Source organism: Panthera pardus, unplaced genomic scaffold (assembly GCF_024362965.1).
Source record: "Panthera pardus isolate Hobbes unplaced genomic scaffold, ASM2436296v1 HiC_scaffold_13, whole genome shotgun sequence".
Classification (NCBI taxonomy): Eukaryota; Metazoa; Chordata; class Mammalia; order Carnivora; family Felidae; genus Panthera; species Panthera pardus.
The window spans coordinates 39,491,719-39,515,562 of NW_026526688.1; the positions used below are offsets into that span (position 1 = coordinate 39,491,719).

Sequence of the window (23,844 nt, forward strand, 5' to 3'; positions counted from 1 at the left end):
TAACACAGTGCCTGGTCATAATGCGCCTTTAATGACTAGTAGCCTTCAGTGGAATTAGCATTAATAGCACTCTCCATGACTAGTAAAAAATCTCAACAGAGGGCTTGAAGAGTGCCACTACCAATTGCCATGGCCAGTTTTATTAACTAAAATAGACTAAACTTTTATAACAAATAGACCAACAAAGCAATAGGCAAAACACAACAGGAGTTCATCTTTCTCACTTAGAACTTCAAAGAATGGTTCTGGTTCAGGAGGCCCAGGTCCACAGAGTCACTCAGGGACTGAAGGTGTAGTAGCATGACTGTGATCACCATTTCAGCCCAAAGGAAGGGGGAAGTGGGAAGTGGAGAGGAATGGGTGAAGGAGGTTTTAAGGACTTGAATAGGAGTGGCAAATACCAGGTATCACAAATTGGAAATAACTTATTCCCATGGGCACACCTAACTGCTAGGGCAGCTGGGAAAAGCAATGTAGCTACTGTGAGATAAGGGATAAAACTGAGGTAGTCACACTGGTTTATTACATGACATGGTAATGACCCTAAAGTATCTTATGCTCCACACTGAATCTCGGTACCAACCTTTTTCTGAAAATTTACTGACAATTTCTGATCGATACCAAAATTCAGGAGTGAGTCCTCAGGCACAGGGCACATAAATCATGGTGATATGGGTTGCGAGAGGCTCATGTGACTTTTCATACTGGGACTTGGCCCAGACTCTGCATCAGGCCGGGGCAGGGGGACAGGGGCCTGTGTAACTGACCTGGCCTTAAGAGACACTCCGTGTGATATGCCAGCTCAGTCACAATGCCAGAGCAGTTGGCATGTGGCAGGCAGGAGTGACACCAGGGAATCTGGGCAATGGATCTGGGAACCACATTGGCAGGAGTTGCCTCTTGGGAAATCCATCCAGAGCAGCATAAAGCCAGATACTGGGCTGGGTAACAGGGGTGGGAGAGGTGGGGAGGGGAGGAGAGTGATCAGACAGAGAAAGTGGCCAGGGCTCCCAAGCACCAAACTGATATTCTAGTCATGCCTCCAGTCCTAGGCAGGGAGCAAGGCATATGCAGTTAAATGTCAGAGATGAAGCATTTCTCTGGTCTGAACTAAAACAGGGGATGACGTAAAGCAGGGATTAAGAGAAGAAGATAATTTAAATTAAGGAGTAATGGTGATGTCTAGAAGTCATTCTGGAGCCCTGGGGCCAGCTGGGAACAAAAAAGAGAAACCCACTTGTCATGACCAAAACACCAGCTCCAGAGTCTTGAGCAATAATCCCCTACTGAGTAGGGAGGCTGAGGTCTCCCATACCTACTGCCTCAGTCATTATGGACTCAGGGACTTTGGTGGTGGAAAGCTTTGGTACATACATCTATGGGAGTGGGGCAGGTTAGGGAACATTGAAACAAAGGAAGCATTAACAGATTATCTACTGAAACTGCACTGTAGTTCTAAATGGTATAAAAAACATGTTTCATTTAATTTTTAGTCATTCTCCAGTTCCTCAAGAAATATTCAACAAATGTTGGCAGATTCTATCAATCGTATGAAGGCATATGGATTTCACCAGGTAAAGACTTACATTCTGTCTTCAGGGGGCTAAATGCATAGCCATGTCCACTAATGTTTCACAAATGGATATATTAGTCTCATGCAGAAATGAAAGCAGCAAAATGTGAAATCTGTCTTAAAAAGCTTGTGAGCATAGCTATTCATCTTTACCTGTTTATCTGGAGGTTGGAAAAGTCTTGAGTATCATGGAAAGAACAGATGCCAAGAAATATCTGCTAAACTCCTCATGGAAGATCTAAACAGAGACAACACCAGAGAGTGATAAATGAAGCATTTAACTTGGCAGAAATGGTGAATTCAGATTAAGTTCCTAATGTGTTCATTGGTTCTGTGAACCTGTCCCTTCAGGATGAGCAGCCTCTTGTGCCGTCCATGCCCACTGTGCCAGGAGCTCCTTTAGGCACTCAGACCTCTCACACATCCACCCAGACGTGGGATTCTTCCTACAGGCCAAGCCTGTTTCCTCCATCATGCTAGATTGTCATTGTATCATACATTTTTCACAATAAATGGGGCATAGGCTGGCAGTTGGAAACCATGGTAGGATTTGACCCGCAGTAAGTTTGAAAACATAGCATAAGATAGGAGGCTGTAAAGAGAAGGTTCTGAGTGACCACAGGCCTGAGATGGGGTCATGGTGAAGGCCCACATTCTAGTAGATTCTAGCAGATCTAGTAGATCTCTAGTAGAGGTCAATTCCCTGACTGGTCTGCAGGGACATGCATGAACTGAGATAGCTCCTGTGGAGACTTCAAGAAGCCATGAACTTTTGTGGTATAGTCCTGGTGTGCATACTGCTGATATAATATAGGCCATTCCAGAGCATCTAAAGGAAAATTTCAGTTACACTGCCCAGATTACATTGCTTCATTTCAAATGATAGCAAGAAAGACAAAGGGTCTGTGTATTTATTCAACCAATTTCTGCTGAGTTTCTCCTCTGTGGTAGGCACTGTTACAGGCTTTGGAAACACAGTGAAAAAATAGATAAAATCCCTACCCTCAGGAAGCTTATATTCTGGATGTGGAGACAGACAACAAACACATCTATGAAGTCAGATGGTCGTAAGTTCTATGGGGGAAAATGATGCAGGATAAGGGAGCTGAGGAAGGCTGGGAGGGTGGGAATTGGTTTTTTATAGAGGTAGTCAGAGAAGGCTACTCTGTAAAGGTGCTATTGGTGGAGACCTGAAGGAATGAGGGAAGGGGCCATGTGGATGACTGGGGTAAAGTATGTTCCCAGCAGAGCGAACAGCGAGTATAAAGGCACAAAGGCAAGAGCTCGCTTGACATGGTCAAAGAGATCAGTGCTGAGAAATCATGTAGACCCTTGTAAGGAATTTGGTATCTTGGTGTTATTTCAAGCCACGATGAAAAATGAGATCATCTAGAGAGTGAGTTTAGATGGAAAAGAGAAGTGGTCTGAGGTCTAAGGTACATCAGTGTTTAGACTTTGCCTGAAATATCTTGTCTCCAAAATAAGGGAAATGGACTAGATCAGTGGTTCTCGAACATTTTAAGATGTAAGTTATTCGTTTTCACACCCTCTCAGGAGAACACCTAGAGCCATGGGCCGATACATCCCCTCTCTAACTTAAGAAATTATCTGGGAATTCAAGAGAGTGAATGAGCAGAAAGATCACTTACCAAGCTTCTCTGTAGAACAAAGGTAATAAAACAGAGCCTTCCCACTTTAAAGGCAATGGAGAGGCTCTCTGAGGAAACTTATGGAGAGTATTTCCATTAACAGGCTGGGATGAGAGACTTTCTGTGGGAGACGTTTTGACATCAAACTGCCTGTCCTCATGTTTAAACCTCAGTCCGTGGGCGTATGGACCAGTGTTCAGCCTCAGCCCTGCTGTTCCTTCACTCCTCAGCCTCTATCTTGATTTTCCCATGCTTGGCTCACCATCCCCATCCTGGGCCTACATGTTTCCAGCAAACACTTCTAAAAAGGAAATGATGGTTTGGCTTGGTTTTCTAAATAGATGAAGTAGGAAGTAAGGATCAACTTGTAACTGTTAGGCGCCCCTAACAGTCATTTAAAACACCAGAAGCTGCTTTTTGTCTGTTTGTTTTAGTTTTTATAATATTGGCAAACTGCAGAGGCTTAGCTCTAGGCAGGAAATGAAAGTAAGAAAAAAAGTGAAAATAATAAATACACAAAAGTTTTGTTACATCTTGGGGTGCCTGGGTGACTCAATCAATTAAGCATCTGACTCAATTTTGCTCAGGTCATGATCTCACCGTTTCTGGGATCAAGCCGCATATGGGGCTCCACACTGACAGTGTGGAACCTGCTTAGGATTCTTTCTCTCCCCCTGTCCCTCTCCTGTTTGCTTGCACAGACACACTCTCTCTCTCCAAAGAAAGAAAGAAAGAAAGAAAGAAAGAAAGAAAGAAAGAAAGAAAGAAAGAAAGAAAGAAAGAAAAAAGTTACATCTGAAGTGAAATATAGTGTATGAATTATCACCTATATTAACTGTGATTTATGACTTCCCACAGTGATTGAAAACAAGTTCTGTGACATCAAGGTTTATATTTTAGTTGGGGTGAAATAACTTAACAGAAAGTCTTTATCTTTCTATAGAGAAAAAGAAAAAAAAAAAAAACTATCATTTTTGTGCTGGAGAACAAAGCATGATCTGTCTTTTCTGACCCTCTCAGCTTATTTCATTATTTAGGTGACCAAGGCTCTTATTTAGTTGACCAAGTGCTAAATTCAGTTTTCTTGTAGGCACTCAGGAGGCAGTTCCCAAATAAACAAAGTACTTTTTAGGTCTAAGTGATTAGGCGTATTAGTTTCTCTTTAGTTAAAAACGAGTTCCTTCAGTGTACTGGTGCATAGAGCTGTCCACTTCACAATGGCTAATGTCATATTTTTATGTTATGTGTATTTTGCCACAATTTTTAAAAAGGTTACAATGGTAATTTTTATATTATGTATATTTTACAATAAACAAAAGCAAATTCCCTTTTTAAGGAAGACTTGTGTTTCTTATTTTATGTTTTCTCAAAGATGATGCTTTGTAAAAATATTTTTCTGCTTTTTTTAAATACAAAAAAATATTCCTTTTTGGGTCACCTAAAATCATGTGTAAATACCACATTTTTAGACACACTGGTGCGAGGGCACATGGAGATACAGCTAAGATTGCTGTAGAAATGTACTGTTACTTTTATGGAACCTGTCAGATACTAGAGTGTTTACATTGGTGCCATGAAACAGTATTTACACACTACTTCAGGGAATTCAACTTAAAACAGAGAAGTGCTGTGTTTGAGGAAAATGGATATTTATTGAGTTCTTACTGTGTTACACACTATGGGAGACACTTTTTAAATATTATTTAACCCTCAGTATAACCCTATGAAATATTTTGAATTCTCTTTTTTTTTAGTTTATTTTTGAAAGAGAGAGAACTCAAGTGGGGGAGGGGCAGAGAGAGAGGGAGACACGGAATTGGAAGCAGAGGCCAAGCTCTGAGCTGTCAGTACAGAACCTGACGCAGGGCTCAAACCCTTGAACCGCGAGATCATGACCTAAGCTAAAGTCAGATGTTTAACCAACTGAACCACCCAGGTGCCCCAAAATATTTTTAATTTTCTAATTATACTTAGGGGAAGACAGCCTAAGGGAGGTTTGGTAAGGGGCCATGCAGTTGTACAGCTAGGTGGCAGTAGAGTCAGCTTCAGGTATCACTGACTGCAAGCTTTTCCTGCACAACAAATTGCCTAGCCAGGGGCCGCAAGGGAGTTAAACAGAAACCAACCTGAGTCCCCTCCCCATCCCTGTACCCCCTTCCTCCCTCCCCTCCTCCACCTCTCCTCCTCACAGAAAACTGCCAGTCAGTCATTAGTGTTTGTTTCTGTTGTTGTTGTTGTTTTAACAGAAGAAAGAATCCATGAAGAAAACACAAGATGAGGAACTAAAACAAATAGATGGGGAGAAAACCAAGCAGATTTATAAAAGCTGGAAAGAAGATTCAGAGTGGCAGGCATCTTGTGAGTACCTCAGGGCCTCCATAACACTTTAGACTCTTCAGGCCAATTCCTTCTCTTAATAAACGATCAAACTAGGAAGCACTTAAAATAGTTGTTGAGAGAATTATTACTAAGTTGTTACAGAAAGGTTTATGAGTCTCTTTTTGAACAGTAGTAGAAAGGTTTTCCATTCATCTTTGTACCATCACAGCTGTTGTATCTATTTGATGGAATGGTATATAGCTATGAAAAAACATGTTTTAGAAGAGTGTTTAATGAATTTGGGATATGTTTATATCTTTTTTTTACTTGGAGAAGAAAAAATATTACAAAACAGTATGAAAAACATCCTTTGTTTGTTTGTTTGTTTGTTTTTAAGTAGGCCTCACATCCAGCATACAACCCAACATGGGGCTTGAACTCACAACCCTGAAACCATAACCTGAGCTGAGATCAAGAGTCAGACACTTAACTGACTGAGCCATCCAGGTGTCCCAAAATATCCCAATTTTAAAATGCTCGAGTATATGAAGTAAAAGAACTGGAAGGTTATTAACATGTCGACATTAGTTTTTTTGGAGAGGTGGGATCTGAGATTTGTTTGAATTTTTGTTCTTGTTATTCTGTATTTTTCTAAATTTCAACATTGAACTCAACTTGGTAATAGAAGAACCCAGGAATAATCAATTGGATATATCAGCATCCCTCCCATGCCTGTCACCTAACCCTGACTCCTTTTAGAGGTGGCACCACCAAAGATAGACCTCCTTAGGAAGAGCTCAGTGCAGGTGAAGGCAGAGCAGAGCCTGCTCAGGGATGCTAGGGGAAAATGTTTGTTTGAAACAGCTGACCCAGAAAAAGGCTTACCTACCAGGTCATCCCTAGAGACCACTTGAGGGAGAGAACAGGAGTGGCAATGTTTGCAGGATGTGGAGAATACTGTGTTCAGTTCCATAACAGTGAATACCATTAACATGACAGTTTTTGTGAAATGAAAACATTTGCAAGATCCAATCACTTCTATGCAGTGAAATTCTAGCATAATGGAACATTTTTGGCATCTCTTTAAAGTCGAACCTAACAGGGTTTGACCAATAATGGCTGAAGTGCAAATACACACAATAAAAATTAGTCTTAACATCCTGCATTGGAGTCCTTTACCACTGTGTTGTCAAAACAAAAGCAAAACAAAACAACAAACCTTCTGCTTTACAAAGCAACATTAAAAGGTGACTTTGGGATGCTTTTATGTGTATCAACACATTCTCTGTGGTGAGAATCACTTTATTTTATTTTTTTTGTTCTGGCAGGCCGATTTACATTTGGTTCAGTTCTCTGTGGACTGAGGAGTGGACATCACCACTCTTTCATCCTGTCCACAGCCAGGAGCCACGGCACTGAGGAGTTCCTCATAGTCTGCTCTTTGCTGGTGACATCCTGAGCTGCGTGTGTGAGGGATGTGACATCACCTCTTTTATTCAAAGACCCCCTGTCAGTTGGAATTCTCACTTGGTCTGTGACTCACCACTTGGTCTTGCCAACTGCAGGAAATTCTGAAACATGTACCCATGGTTCTCCATGTCTATCTCCTCTTTTCCTCCTCCTCTTCCTTCTCCCTCTTAGAAAGTCCTAAAACTCCCAGAGAAAGATAGGAAGTCTGCTGTGAACATTGGGCAGTTGTGAATGTGCAAGCCTGAACTATGTGAGTCATAGGTGTTGACACTGATTGTTCATTGTCATCATCAGATGACAGAATCTGCTGGGATGAGAGACTGCTCTCTCCACCAGCTGAGTCTTCTCACCATCTCTGTTGGCTGACCAGGGGCTTTCTCAACACCTCCCCCCTCCCCGCCTTGTTTTCCTAGTGCGAAAATCCAAAGCAGCTGATGAGAAGAGACGCTCTTTGGCTAAACAAGCGCGGGAAGACTACAAGAGGTTATCACTAGCGGCTGAAAAAGGAAGAAGTTGTGAGGGACCACAAAGTCCCCCAAGCATTCCACAGAAACCAAAAAGACCTCCGCTTCCACCCAAGCCTCAGTTCCTAACCCCAGCGGGATACCCTCGAAAGCCTCTTAGGTAAGAAGCCACACAGATGGCTTTAAGCATAACGGTGGAAACTGGCTGATTAAAGACAAACTGCATGATGAGCCATGGGGAGTGAAGGACCAGCTGGCTGCCTGTGAAATTAAATTCAGCCTCCCCTCCAAGCCTGTCTTCCTGAGATACCTGGTCTGGATTCGTCTCATTCTTATCTATAAAATGTCCACAGTTGTTGTAATTAAGATACCCAGTAACTTAGGATGCACATCGAGTTCAGTGCCTTCCTATGCTACTATCGCACCCCCACCCCCTTGGGCTGAAGGGGAGCCAATGAGGGGAGAAGCAGAAACAACAGGGGTTTCACCAGTGCTCAGTATTGCTCTTAGTAGGAAACAATATCAAAGTAGGAATCTAATGGCTTGCTGACTTTCATGGCTTCAGTAGAGTTATGTTTTCATTGCTCAGGATTAAAGGTTTGATGGTAATCCTTGTTCTGGGATACAGAGCCAAGCTCATATGTTGAGATTTTGGAACTGTTCCTTTGTTGAATGAAAACTTTTTTGGTCATAACAGTGCCTTTGCCTCCAAGGCTATGGGAAATTAGAACAATTTGTTTTGTAAAATCCCTGAAGAAAAATACAATGATATCATAGCAGAAACCCCTTTCCTTTATGTTACTTAACTGATTATAAAATTATTTTCTCCTGGATATTATATGATTATTTTCGTATTCTAATATGTAGAAAGGTGATAGTTAAAATATACCAGAGAAATCAAATAGTGATTGAGTGAAACAGAACTGTCTGAAAGCCTTGCCTTCTGAAATAAAAACTAAAAATACTCGGTTACAAGCATGGAGAAATAAAAAGCAAACAAATCTCTCTTTGCTTGGAGACAGTAGTTATCTTCAGGGCTTTTCCTAAGGGAGATTATGACCTCAGAGGAAATAGGAAGGTGAACCTTTTCCTCTACTATAATTATTTCTACTTACTCAACTAAAAGGTTCCGTTTTGTGACTTGGGGACCCGAACTAAATGATCATGTCTACAAAGTGACAGTTTGGGGAATCATTTTTTTTTCTTATGGACAAAAACCCAAGAAAGGCAATCAGAAACAGGTATCCTCAAACTTCTGTGACCAGGTCACAAAGGTGTGAGATCCTGCACAGGGTCCTTTCCAGTGCTCAGGCTTGTTTGTGTATTGACCACAGATCCCCAGCAGGGCTGTTTGTGGACCTACCACTGTTCTCCAGGCTCTTTTGAGGGTGGGACTGTGCCTTGAAATATGTCCTAACCCACAGTATTTTCAGAGCACAGTGTATGCGATTGACAGCAATGAAGGTGGCCTTTAATAAGGGTAATTCTTGTTTTGAGCTGTGCTCAGTTAACTCATTTTTCCAACTTAATACACTTGCATGAAATGCTTCTTGTGAGGCAGCCAGAATGGATGGGTTTTGGGCTGGGACAACAGTGATGACCGAGGTCAGCTAGGAACCAGCCCAAGAAAAGACAGAGATTGGCTGTCCTCAGATGTTTTGCTTAATCTCCATAGAGTTCCCAAAGAAAAAGAACCTAATTTGAAAGCTAATTAGAGCACTCATCATGTAATCTTATGTGTGTGCAGTGTCTGATACCCAAAAAAGTCAACTATTATAGGCTACTTTCTCCAAAATGCTGTTTATGTATATATATGGATATGTACCTGCATATATGTACATCTAACATATATGTCACATGTAACTCACAGTGACATGTGTTACCATAAAACGCATAAAGAGCCATACATTAATTTACATGACAGGCATCCCAGTAGTTCATCCAAACTCCTCATTGTTTTCACACTGAATTCTGCTCAAAATTAGTGGGCTGTGGTGTGAGACTTGGAAATATGTTTATTACATTGCAATGTTACTTTTGTAATGGAAATTGACTTACATCCCAGAATTTAAGTTCTGCTACTGAATATATTTCAAAATGATTCTGCTGCTTGTGTCTTTTTTTTTCTTTTACCAATCTTCATACATTTTTCTTTCTTTTTACTTTATAATTCTGAGGCTATCTTTAGCAGAACCAAACTTCTTCAAAGTGTGGGAGAGAAGAAAGCAGGTCGGGGAGATGGAAACAGAAAGAAGAGAAAGTTTAATAATGAAAATGTTAGGAAGGAAATTTATTTTATTGCATTTGATTTCTTTTGTTTGCAAGGACATGGCCCAAGGAAAGTAGTGCTGGGGTGTATTTCACTTTTTAGTGCTTATTTTCTCAAATTTTAACTGGGAGTTAATGGAGCTTTTATTCACATTAAAAATGAATTAAATCTCTGTTTTAACACAGCAGTTGCTCAGAGCCATGACTAGCCCCACAGGACCAGAAGGACAAGTGACAGATTTATGTTCCTTCCTATTTTTTTAAAATGTTATTTTTGAGAGCACAAGTTGGGGAAGGGCAGAGAGAGGGGGACAGAGGATTTGAAGTGGGGTCCGTGCTGACAGCATCGAGCCCGATGTGGGGCTTGAACTCACATTGTGACCTGGGCCGAAGTCAGATGCTCAGCCGACTAACCTACCCAGGTGCCCCTCTTTCCTATTTCTTGACTAGCCCTCAAGAAATTGTATGATGGCAGTAATTAGGGGTATAACCTCCCCTTAGCTCAGCCCATGTAATTAGATTTTCAAATATATATAATATATACATGATTATATATATATATATATAGGGTATGTATGAGTTCTAAAGGCATTGTTTTCAAATTAGTTAAATCTAACTTGAAAAACATTTTCTAAATAACAGAAATCAGGGAGTGACGAGGATGGCATCCAGCTCTGCCCAAGAGGAAATCATTCGGTGGTTTAAAGAGGAGCAGCTACCTCTGCGAGCAGGCTACCAGAAAGCCTCAGATGCCATAGCTCCCTGGTTCCATGGTGAGTACAGAGGTTCCCTCAATGGAACCTCATCTGGTGATGCACAGAGCTATGCTAATCCACCAGGAGGGCAAAAAGAATAAAGGCGTCCTTTTATTTGTGCTGCCCAAGAAGAGCCTTTGAAATTATTTTCACAAGGAGTTTTTCAAAGGTTTCTCAGTGGGTTGCAAACTCATGATGAAGTTGGAAAACAGTGAGTGGTTGTGGTCTCTGCATGTACTGTGGGCTAATTTATCACCACAAATGAAATACCGCCGGGTGGGTGGGGAAGACAGTGCCTCCTGGTCACCTACACTAGGGCTCCCCTCAAAAGGCAGTGCCTGTTGTCCACCATCCACCATGAGTCAGATATGCCCTTGGGTGTGGTGGGGAAGACATTGCCTCCTGGTCACCTACACTAGGGCTCCCCTCAAAAGGCAGTGCCTGTTGTCCACCATCCACCATGAGTCAGATATGCCCTTGGGTGTGGTGGGCAAGGCATTGGTTTAGCAATCCAAAGGTCAGCTCTCCATTAACAGTTGAGTGACTTTAAGCAAATCATCTTCTTTTTCTGTAGCAAGTCAATTTAGCTAAGCCTCATTTTCCTCATCTATTAAATGAAGAAATTGAACTTTATGATCTTTAACCTAAAAATTCTATTACTTTGATCTATGTTTCCATTAAGTAGTTAAGGCTGCCAGGTGGGTTTGTTGAAGCCTGAGCAGATATTACCTAATAAGCCATTTAACACTAGAAATTTGATGAATTCAAGTCCTCTGTGTACCCAGCACACATTTCACTGACTGCTTAGTTTCTTGGACTTCAAGAAATGAAGGGGCTTCTTGCCTCAGCTTGCTTCTGTAATGTCTGTGGTTGATTTGGACTAATTGGCTCTATGTACAACAAAAGTGCTTTAATACAAAAATAAAGTTCTCTCACAGAGCACGCTTGTCGCAAAGGGTATATTGGTTTGAATCATGTTGAATCATGTTTAACTAGTATCATGTCACACATAAATATATCCAGAAAAATAGACTCCCAACCCTATAATATGGCAAACTCTTCTAAAAAGAAAAATATTATTTGTAATAGGCTTTCTGCTAATGGGCTGCTTTTGCAGTCAGATCATTATGGAACTGTCTAGCTTTCCTTGAAAATATGTGTTCTTTGGCAATTTAGGCCTTAGTAATTGTCCATTCCCTGAGGAGCCCCTCCCCCTCCTAGGACTGAGTCGTAAGTCTCCATTCTTCCCATTCTTCTTGGAAGACATTGGAAGAAAGAGGGACATCAGTGTCAAAAGATGAATAGAAAGAACATGGCCAATTACACGTTAGCCCCACTGTTTCATATTGCCCCCCCTTTTTTTTCCTTTTTATGGTAAGCACTGAGGAAATTAGTACTTTGTAGTTTCTGTGTCATTGGGCAGAAGATGTTGTCATCCCTGATTACAAGGGTGGCAGTTCATTTGAACAGCAGGAAGTGAGACATTGAAAATGTTGGTTCATGTAATTCAAAATCCTGGTACTTTAACAGGCAGTTCTATTTGAAACAGTTGCTAAAAGTGAGAAAGATAAAGTTGAACTAAAAATCCAGTTGGAGCTTTGATTAAAAAATAAATTCTTGAGTTTTAATAACTTATTAGTTGCAATTGTTACTTGTTTATTTTCATTTATATAAATATCATAGTCATAAGCAAAATAAATAATATACAGTATAATGTAAATAATATGATATTAATAGTCATGTAAGTCATTATCTTGTTTTAAGAAGACAAAATTTCACATGTTTCTATGATAAAGATGGATAATATCTTATATTTTTAAAATATAATCGTTTATTGCTCATGAGCCCTGTTTGAAATAATGGGATGGTAGCTCTTGTATTGGTTTACCATCTTCCTCCATTATCATGCACTGCATAAACTGCCTTTCTTATGTTACTGTTTTGGTCAGCTAATTTTTCACTGTGGAAGTCACACTTTTACCCTTTTCTTTTAATTAGCTTTAGACAGGATGAGTGGGTAGAGGACAGGGGAAATGAAAACTACTGGATCTCTGGCTTGTGGGGCTAGGCAGAAGGTGGCATGCTATCAGCTGGAAGAAGGACCACAAGAGGATGGGAGATTAAGGGGCAAAAAGAAGAGGGGAGACAATGAGCTTATCTGGGATATGATGAGTTTGAAATGTCTTTGGGGCAGTCATATGAAAATATCCCTTTGGAAATTGAATTGATGGAACAATGTTAGAGATAATATATTGGAGTTATCAGCACCTAATGAAAAGCATGGGAGGGATGAGGTTTTCCAGGAGTGAATTGGGAAGAATGATGAGAGAAGAACAAGGACAAGACCCTGGGGAGCACTAACATTCATTGTGATGGCACCAGATCTTTGTCTCAGGTGTCCCTCCTCACTTGGGATAATGATGAGATGAATATCTGTCCATGGGGGCCAGTATTAGAGGCAGTAAAGTAGGATATTGTCTGATCTCCTAGACGTAAGAGCTTGGAAAATCCCAAGTACAAGAGAGATCCTGAAATGCAGTGCTGAACTCTACTTCATGAGCATCTTTTGATGATCTCAAGCACATCTAGATATGCCGTCTCCCCACTTCTCTCTCAGCAAGCTTTTTTCAGAGACCACAAGTTCTCAACTTTTACCGGACTTTTGGTCCCATTGGTTATGTGGGACTTGTGGGAGAACCCATTGAAGATTCTCAAGTTCTTTTACACTTTTTGTTAGTTTTCCTTAGAGCCAGAGCACATTTCTAGCTTTTACATGGTTCAGTTTGGTGTTAGGACCCAGATGGAATGACTTGCTGACATCTCTTAGCTGCTTCCCATGTTCCTTCCTAGTATCCTGGAGACCAGGGAGCTGATGTACACACTGGCTCCTTCCCAGGATGCTTTCCCACCTACTCCCTGGGAAGAACCTCCCTGCAAATTTGTAGGCCACCTTACTACACTGTGCAACCGCAGAATCATGAAGAATACTAGGAAGCCCCAGCAGTCTTGACAGAGGGCCTTGTGAAGGAATTTTGTAGTGGGCATTTTTCTAATTTTTTAATATTCTGCAAAGGTAATTCATGTTAGTTAATTTGGAAATTTTATACTCACACTCATTTAGGAGGACTGCTGGGAAAACTACAGTGTATGTCCCAGAGCATCTTGCCTTGCTGCTAAGCCCCTTCAGTAGGAGAAAGTTCTGGACTTTGTCACCACGTGAATAACTAATCTTGATCTCTCATCTGCCCTCCTTTATCAGCCTCCTAATTGGTCTCCATCTTTCCTCTGCTGTCCTCCGTTTTCAACATAATCAAACTGCAATGAGAGTACAACCCAAATTCCTCCCTGGGGCTCACAAAGCTGGCTTGATACACCCCTGATTATTGCTCCGGCCCCGTCTCAGATGATGTTCTTCGAAGAGCCCTGCCTTGATCACTGCTCTCCACCACACGTTTCCCTTCTATCCCTGACACACCACACTTACCCCTCTCTTAGGACCTCTGCAGTTGTTTCTCCTGAAGATCCTTCTATGGCCAGCCTCTTGAGGAGCTGACTCACGTGACTGTGGAGGCTTGCTGGGCCCCAAATCTGCTGGGTAGGCCAGCAGGCCGGAGACTCGGGGAAGACTGAGCTCGAGTCCAAAGGCTGAACACTGGCAGAATCCCTTCTTGCTCAGGCAAGGTCAGTCTTTGTTCTTTTAAGGCCTTCAACTGACTGGATGAGGCCTACCCACATTATGGAGGATTTTTCTCCCTTTCCTTATTTAAAAAAAAATTGATTATAAACTATTTTGAACAAAAAGTACAAAGGAAGCTATGACTAAGACCAATGTTGTAGCAAATGTTATATCTACTTTCCAGGATACAGTACAGTGAATGTTAGAAACCATATTTATTTCATATCTGTTTTTCTTAATAAGAAATAAAACCTGGGGGACCTGGGTGGCCCAGTCAGTTGAGCATCTGGCTCTTGATTTTGGCTCAGGTCATGATCTCACAGTTCGTGAGATCAAGCCCCATGTCTAACAGTGTGGAACCTGCTTGGGATTCTCTCTCTTCCTCTCTGTCTGCCCCTCCCCCACCTCTCTCACTCTGTCTCAAATAAATAAATAAACTTAAAAAAAAAAAAAGGAAAGAAAGTCTGAAAGAATTAAGGCACCCTCTTTTACTGCCTTTTTGATTCTGTATACCTCTCTCCCAGGGGGTGAACCACTCTTTTGAAATTATCCTTTCATTTTTATTCTCTCATTTTTGTACTCTCATTATATATGTAGATGTGTGTGAATTTTTATAAAATATATTAAGATATATTAAACGTATACATACTTCTATAAAACATGCAATCTTGTGTTTAACATTTACATGGTATCATGTTATAGGCATTGTTCTGCAACTTGAGTTTTCTCCCAACATTATGTTGTCTGGATTTTTCCTTTTTTATAAATGTAGACTGGCTCATTTGTTTTACCTATTGTGTAGTATATTATAATATATGTTATTTATAATACATAAAGTGTAAGCATACAATGCTTTATATGTGTTTAATAATTATATTTCTATGTTATTATACACACTATCATTATTCATTCATCCCTTCTATATTTGGTATAGTTGGTTTTTGTTGTTGTTGTTGTTGTTGTTGTTGTTGTTTTTGCCATTACAGAAAATGATGTGGGGTATATACTTTTGGACATACCTCATTGTACACATATGTGATAATTTCTTCAGGGTGTATATCTAAAAGTGGAATTGCTAGGAGGGTAGGTTACATGAATCTTTAATTATATTGAATATTGCCAAATGCCCTCCAAAGTGATTATATGAATCTCTACTCCCACTAGCAATCTTTAAGAGTTTCTGTTTTCCTACATACTTACCATGCTTGGTGTTGCCAAACTTTTCTTTTCCCTTATTCTTATGGGTCCAAAGTGGAATCACCTTATTTTATTTTTTTTATATTAAAAAAATTTTTTAACGTTTATTTATTTTTGAGAGACAAAGAGACAGAGCATGAGCAGGGGAGGGGCAGAGAGAGACACACACACACAGAATCTGAAGCAGGCTCCAGGCTCTGAGCTGTCAGCACAGAGCCTGATACAGGGCTCAAACCCATGACCATGAGATCATGACCTAAGCCGAAGTTGGGCACTTAACCAACTAAGCCACCCAGGTGCCCCTCACCTTATTTTAATTTGCACTGATTTGTAGTGAGGCTGAGCCTTCCCTGCTTCCTGGATAGGGGGGTTCTGTAATTACTTATAATCTTTTGACTATTTTTCTAGTCAGTTGAGTTTTTAATATTAATTTGTAGGATTTTATATATTCTGGATAGTAAACCTTTATTAATTATATGGGTTGCATATATCTTTTCCTAGACTACGTATTTTAGATTTTTGGCACATTTTGAGGCATAGAAGTTTTTCATTTCAGTGAGGTTGAGTTTAGCTATTTTTCCTTTATGGTTTTTGCTTATTGTATAATATATAATCCACCTGTAATTTATTTTTGTATATGATATATGGTATAGATACCTAATTTATTCTACATGTGAGTAGCCAGTTCTCGCAGTATCATTCATTAAATAGTCTTCCTTTTTCCACTGATTTGTAATGCTCCCGCTGTTGTATACCAAGATCCTGTTTATGGGAATTACTATATATTTATATTATGTCTTTATATCTATTAGGACAAGTTCTCCCTCTTCCTATTCCTTTGAAATTGTCTTTCTTGGCCCCACATAGCTCACATGGCTTTTAGGGGCAACACATCAAGTTTTAAAATGCTTGTTGGGAATTTTAATAGAATTTCATTGAATTTGTAGATTAATTTGGAGATATAATTGCCATCTTTATATTATTGTATTTTTCCATCCATGAACATAGTAAATTTCTTCTTATATTTCTTTTAAATCATTAAATAAATCCCCCATATAGGACATGCACCTTTAAAAAAAAAAAAAAAGGAAAACTAGATTTAGTTCTAGGTATGTAAATTTTTTTTCTGTTTTTAAAGGGATTTTTAAAAATTACATAATTGGTTGTTGATGCTGTAAAGAAATTATGTTTTTATATGTTGATCTTAAATTCATTAATACTGTTGAAATCTCTTATTATTTCTAATTGTTTGTCAGAAGATTCTGTTAGAGCTGCAATTTTTTGAGGACCTAATATGTGCCAAACATTACATTGAACACTTTGAAGGAGGTAACTTTTATTTCCACTTTATAGAATAAGAACTAGGAACTAAGATGTGAAGTTCTTTTTGGACTTCTAACACTAGTGGCAGTATTTAGAGCCAGATCTATTTTACTTCAAAGTCACAGCATATCTGACCACTAACACAAGTGGGAACATCCATGTCATGTTTTTTATATAACTTGGAATTTAAATAAGTGAACAGTAATACCACAGAGATTTGTTTCTCCAATAAATGGATTAATTCACTAAATCTTACAGTCAGTGGTGATGTAAAGTGTCATGGAACTTTCACCCAGCATAAGTATGCCCCATCCCCACCTCTGAGAATAAGGAAAAAGCATGTTCTTGTCCAGACACTATTTTGCTCAATCCCAGGGAGAATTTTAAGAGGCAGATATGTAACATTCAAATGTTTAATAAAATGCCCCAAGGGCACAAGGGTTTGGGGTAATAGAAATACAATCTATATTATTATTGTGGTAGTAGTTACCCAATTGTATACATTTGTCAAAATCAATCATTTGTACACTTAAAATTGGAAAATTTTTATTGTATATAAATTATATCTCAAGCTGACTTTTAAAAATGAAGACCCCAGTGGGGCACCCAGTTGGTTAAGCATCTGACTTTGGCTCAGGTCATGATCTTACAGTTCGTGGGTTCAAAACCCCGCGTTGGGCTCTGTGCTGACAGCTCAGAGCCTGGAGCCTTCTTCCAATTCTGTGTCTCCTTCTCTCTCTGCCCCTTCCCCTGCTCACACTCTCTGTCTCTCAAAAATAAATAAATGTGAGAAAAAAAATGTTTTTTTCAATGTACAGCCCAAGAAGCACAGAGTTTTCTTGGCTCTTAGCATGGAAAGGGGGTACAACTGATCCTTGAACAATGCAGGGGGTGGGGTGCCAACTTCCTGCACAGTTAAATTTTGACTTCCCAGAAACTTAACTACTAATATCCTACTGTTGACCAGAAGCCTTACTGATAACATTACAGTTATTTTGTATGTTATATGTATTATGCCTGTATTCTTATAATGAAGTAAACTAGAGAAAACATTATTAAGAAAATCATAAGGAAGAGAAAATGCATACAGTACTATTTTTATTTGAAAAACACCCACATATAAGTGGACCATACAGTTCAACCCTGTGTTGTTTGAGGGTCGACTGTATAGTACAGGCTTGGCACAAGACTCCAAGACCAGATCCCCTAGATCTGGGTATGTTCGTCTCCTCTGTAAAATGGGGATAATGATATCTACACTATAGAGTAAGGTTTTTGTTTTTTCGTTTTGTTTTGTTTTGTTTTTAAAGTACATCAGGGGCACCAGAATGACTCAGTTGGTTAAGTGTCTAACTCTTGATTTTGGCTCAGGTCATGATCCATGGTCTCTGCCCTCTCCGGCATTCGCTCACTCTCTCTCCCTCTCTCAAAATAAATGAATAAACATTAAGAAAAAAGTTCATCAGCTAATATATGTAACGTGCTTAGAACAGTGCCTGGCGCGTAGTGTTTCTGTTGTTATGGCTTACCAGAACTGAACAGCTGGAGAGTAAATTCACCCTTCCTGTTCTCTCTGCTTTTCTCTTCTTTAGAATCCTAATCTTGCCACAAAATACTGTCATAACAGCATCATATATGAAGAATAAGTAGCACTTCAATAAAATAGATCTTTATTACTGCAAAAACTGTCCTATGCTGTTTTGACAAGTATTTATTTAGGGCTTGTCCTTAAAAATCCCAGAACCTAGGAGGTCACCCCAGAAGGCAACAGGAATTTGGAAGGACAAAAGAACAACCACCCCCAAAACAGGGAATAAAGTTGTTTGGAAAAGTTGAGCAGAACATTGCCAGTTTAGGTTGAGCACGATGTTGGGAGGGAAGGTGCAGAGAGATGGGAGTGAGTCCTGGAATTGCTAAAGCCGTATCTTCTGTTTTCTAAATTTAAATCTCCTGTATACTGTAGTTAAGTCTGTTTGGTTTTGTTTCCTTAAAAAGGATTATTTTCTTCTCTCTTTGCCACCCTCCTTTCATTGTGTTGGACTATCTTGACCCTCAAATACAGTCCTTATTTTTATTCATTTTTTTCTTGCATCTGGTTGGTCACAATGCTATTAGCAGTCTTTAAAACACATGTTATTGTCTAGAAAGTTCGTAAAGTTCGTGATTAGTGTTGGAGAGTCCTCCTGGCTAAATTTAACATCCTTCAAAGTCATTTTACTTATTCTGGTTCATGAATAGGAGTATCCAAAGTGTGTAGATATATAATTATCTGTACTCACTAACATGCTTTTTTACACTTCTTAGAGCAAAGGGCCAACAAATAAATGAAACTGAAGTTTGAAAGTCTGTTCAGAAACCCATAGACTCCTATCTTCATTCCCTCCATTAGCATTTCCTGTCTCCTGTTAATACATGACAGTGTTCAGGAGCTTAGAATTCATCAGGGACTGGGAATAGGAAGGTGGGGAAAAGCTAGCAATAAGTGTATAAACAAATTTCTGATTTAGGAATTTTCTAATTGCTTCTGTTGTTAGAGGATTCACATATTTGCTTTAAGCATCAAGAGTTGATCATTATTCTGCTGAAATGTAATGAACATTCCTTATTCAAATATGAACATAATTAGACTGTTGATGAAGTATTTCCATCCTGATTTGTTTCTTGTGGATGTCTTTTGCTTTCATGGTTTATAGCTGAACCTGCCTCTAAATGATTCAGTCCCAATATTTTATATTTTAAGCTACTTAAAAAGCAAATCCCTTTAACATCTGTGGGATTTCAATATAGTTCACACTGCAGCTATTTTGATTGCTTCCATTTCTGACACATCCTCCAAATTTTCATTCTCCTTGGAAAGCAAGTCCTATCCATTTCTGAGGAGGCGGTTGCTGTCTGGGACTTAAGTTCCCTAGAGCCAACTGTCCAAGTGGAGTCCCGTGTCCCTGTCCTTTGGCAGTGTGCTGGCCTGCAGCCCCTGCCACACAGGCCTTAAGGACCAAGTGCGTACAACGGGAGAGATTGTGTGGACGGAGTCTCAGAGACTGCCCAAGATTTCCTTCAGGCTAAAATTTTAATGAACATGTGAATTGGCACTCATAAGTGATGATCTGTCCTTTGACTATTTTGCCGAGGAGTGGCGATTTCTTAACTGTGCAGCCAGCAAAATTTGCCCCCCTCTTACAAAGAGATTTTCAAGTTTCTTCCTTTACTAAGCACTGCCTCATTTACATATATGATTCATACACTGCGTAGGGTGGGTAGGCTGTGGGCAGCAGCGAGAATATGTCCCTGTGTGAGTGTGGCAGGGAAGGACTAGTGCAGGCCCCTTCCCTGCCAGCCACTGTCCTACCCTTGAGAGGGACCAGCATGGCCTTAGCAAGGAGCCCTGGGAATTCACCTACATTTTAGCATGAAGCCTTCATCTACATTAATGGCATCAAAACACTTTGAATTATTCTCCATAGTTCTCCTGTCTGACTGCCTAGGATTCAGATTTCCAAACTAACTGAAGACGAAACATAAAGAGGCTAAAGCTACATACATTTATTCAGACTTGAGAAGAGCTAGCTTTTCGGCAGCAAATACTATGCATCATTGTGGGTTGTGTTTTTGTTTTTTCCCAAGACCCTGACTTTTCTCATAAATTACCCAGTGTAGCAAACCAGTTGCAAAAACATTAGTATGTATTTCCATTAATGTTCAGAATAGTCCATTAACCCCAAAGACCTTGCTTACTTGAGTTTTGCAAATGATGCACCTATCCTCATCCTAATGCTGCCAGCCACTGGGAGTCATGGCCTGTATGTGCCTGGGACCCCAAGCTTCCCATTACTGATGCCCAGGCTCCAGTGTTATTTCACACTGTGCTCTTGGAGGGACCAAGAGGGACCAAGCAGGCAAGGGAAGGGTGGAGTGGCGGGGGGGGGTGGGGGGGTGGGGGGGAGGCTGCGGCAAAAGAGAGTGACCTGCTTTGGGGGTTTGACTTCAGATTTTTTATTGAAAGGGGGATCCTGGTATTTAGAGAATTTTTTTTAATGTTTATTTTTGAGAAAGAGCACGAGTGGGAGAGGGGCAGAGAGGGGGACAGAGGATCTGAAGTGGGCTGACAGCAACGTGCCTGATGAGGGGCTCGAACTCATGAACCATGAGATCATGACCTGAGCCAAAGTCAGATGCTCAACTGACTGAGCCACCCAGGTGCCCCTTTTGAGAAGTATTTTTAACCTATGGTTTTGTTGTCAGAATTTTCTTTGTTGTCATGTGGTTTCTTTATAAAATTTGGATACTCTTTATTCTGGGAAAGGAGGCCGCAGTTGTAGTGGTTAAGAGAACATCTTAGGGGTCAAATCCCAGCCCCATCAACCAGCTGTGTGGCCTTAGGCAAGTCACGTGACTTCTGATCTTCTGTCTCTCCTCTGTGTAATGCAGACAGTGATATCATCTGCTTAATAGGATCATTCTAACAATTCAATGAGTTAATATATGTGAATATTTAGAGCTGAATGTGACACATAGTAAGCCCTAGTTAATAAGTGTTAATCATTAAGGTAATGATGAAAGAACAAATTATGTGATTTTTATTCTTGAATTATTAAGGAAACATGAATAATATTTTAAGAGCTCTATTTTTCCTCACCCCTAAGGTGCCTGAGACCCCAAGGGTGAGTGAGAGCTCGACATCACCATACATCTCCCCTCCATATAGAGAATCTAGGGCAGATCCCAGGGCCTCTCCACAAATACTTCCTGTAAATACTGAAGGGGTTAAAGAAAGCATAAGGTGGAAGGGAGCTGAAGGGGGGAAATATAGAGCTCTCGTCCAAGTTTAAGACCTCCTATGGATAGCATGTGCCCTTTGCGTCTGGCAGGGTTGCTACTTGGAAATGAGTTCTTCTAAAACTCAGTTTTTCTTTTACTCACCCCTAACCTTGGCACTTTGCAGTGTGGGACTTTGATGTCACTTTAACAGCAGAGATGTGTTCCTTCATGTAAGTTGTCTTAGTGCCATCCCTTCCTTGCAGGGTTTTCTGGGCAGCCCAAGAGGCAGAGAGTGTGGGACAGATGACAGAAGAAGGAGTGAGGGCCTCCTGGCAGAGCTCTGAAAGGGCAGCAGCCTGCGGGCAGCTCTCAGCAGACCTGATGCTGCTCAAGGAGAAAGCTGAAACCCTCTGTGCTCCGCAATGGGAATCCTGAGCCTAGGGGAGGTTGCAGAGGTTACCGATGTGTTGCTCCTACATCCAGGCAACTGTACTTGAGTAATCACTGAAAAATTCATCTTCTTTATGTTGCCCGGGTGAGAAATGTGTGAAGTAAATACTGTAGTTTACTTTCAGCCAATTTCAGGAAAACTTCATGAGCCTGTGGGGTTAAAAAACAAAATACTTGAATAAGAGACAAGAGACCTGAAACCATCACTAACTAATCCTATAACCTTGGGCACATATCTTCTCTCCTTCAGTTTTCCCATCTGTGTGGTGATGATAATAATACCAGTTCTATTTATTTCGAATTGTTTGAGAATTAAATAGTAAATAGTAAATAGAAGCTCGTTGAGCAGTGTGAAACACTAGCACAGGGGTAGTATTCAGGTTGAGTGGATGAGAGCCTGGACTCTGGGGTGAGACTGCCTGGGTTCAAGACCAGCGCTTCTCCTGGCCTACCTCAGTGACCTTAAACACATTATGATGCTCTCTCTGATGCAGATTTTCTCATCTGTGATTTGAGAGTAGGAACAGTACCTGTTTGTCAGGCCGCTTTGAGGATTAAATGAAATAATGCACACTTTGAGTAGTGCCAGGCAGACATTAAGAACTCTACATGTTATAGGTATTTGGTTACCTTTCATCTGATTTTGAAACACATATTTTCCAGGTTCTGGAAGTAGGGCATACAGATGTACACATATAAACAAAGTTAGCAGTCCTTCAGAGAAACATGAGGGCATCCCTTGTCTCTACCGATAACAATTCTCTACCAATAACAATAGGGGCAGTAGCTGCATAGAAGTGTCCTAGAGAAGAAAGTTTCTGGCTTGATTATAAGACAAAATTACTCATTAGTTCTTTTCTGGGCATCTTCTAAGTGTCAGGTGCTGAGAGTGTGAAAATAAATCAGTTGCCCTCCATGAGATCACAAGGAGGTGGGGCAGGGAGACACAGAGTAGAATGTGCTGTGAGTACACTGACAGAGCTGTGGATAGCACCTGCCAGGATGGAGGGGGAACCAGGTGAGACCCTGGATAGACCAGGTGAGTCTCAGGTGGAGGTGGGAACCAGGTGCTCAGCAGGTGTAGAGGAACATTGACTTACTGCTCAGGGAGAAGTCAGAAAGCTTCATGCTATTTTCATGCTATTGAGTTGAATCTTGGAGGATGAGTAGGCATTTTCCAGGAGGAAGCTGTGGAGAAGGGCATCCCAGAGAACTGCCCTTCTTCTGTGAGGTAGTTGCTGTCACTTGATTTTCAACTAGGGCCATGCTAGAATTTCTGAGTTATTTCAAGTTTCTTAAGATCTGTTCACCCTTTCTGCAAAAAATAGTCTTCCTGGGCCTGTCATGGAGGTCTGCCTTCATCCCAGTGGGGTTTAGAGTTGTGCCGCCCAATATGGTAGCCACTAACTATATGTGACTCTTTATACCAAAATTAATTAAAATTAACATTAGAAGTTGGGGCTCCTGGGTGGCTCCATTGGTTGGATGTCCGACTCTTGATTTGGGCTCAGGTCATAATCTAGTGGTCATGGGATCAAGCCCTGTGTGGGGCTCTGGGCTGGGAGTGGAGCCTGCTTGGGATTCTCTCCCTCTCTCACCCTTTATCTCTTCCCTGCTTGTGCACACGCTTTCTCTCAAAAAATAAAAAAAATAAATAAAAATAAAAAATTTTTTAAATAAAATGAAAGTTTGAGGCTCTCAGTCACACTGGTCACCTTTCAGGTGCTCAGTAGCCACATATGGTTAGTGGCCTCCACATGGCCAGCCCAGACATGTCTATCACCACAGAAAATTCTGTTGAATAGCACTTTTCTAGAGAGTGCCCTGGCATCACACACAGAAAGTAGTGGGACGTTTCTCTCAGCTCCCTCTCAACAGCTTCTGTTGTGAACCTCCATGCTGGGTATTCAGGCCCTCATGGGTTTTAGCCAGTTCTGCGCCA

At 40.6% G+C, this 23,844-nt stretch overlaps 1 protein-coding gene across 5 annotated transcripts in view; it reads left to right on the forward strand.

The window, feature by feature from the left end:
* Positions 1-23,844, forward strand: part of SH2D4A (SH2 domain containing 4A) — a 59,716-nt gene that overhangs the window by 29,169 nt on the left and 6,703 nt on the right. For 4 of the 5 annotated variants that reach the window (XM_019440596.2, XM_019440598.2, XM_019440597.2 and 1 more), the window contains exons 5-8: positions 1,494-1,574; positions 5,469-5,580; positions 7,425-7,635; positions 10,386-10,516. In XM_019440596.2, coding sequence (XP_019296141.2) covers positions 1,494-1,574; positions 5,469-5,580; positions 7,425-7,635; positions 10,386-10,516 — 535 coding nt within the window. The remainder of the gene's footprint in view (positions 1-1,493; positions 1,575-5,468; positions 5,581-7,424; positions 7,636-10,385; positions 10,517-23,844) is intronic. The other variant, XM_019440595.2, reaches the window with a different exon arrangement.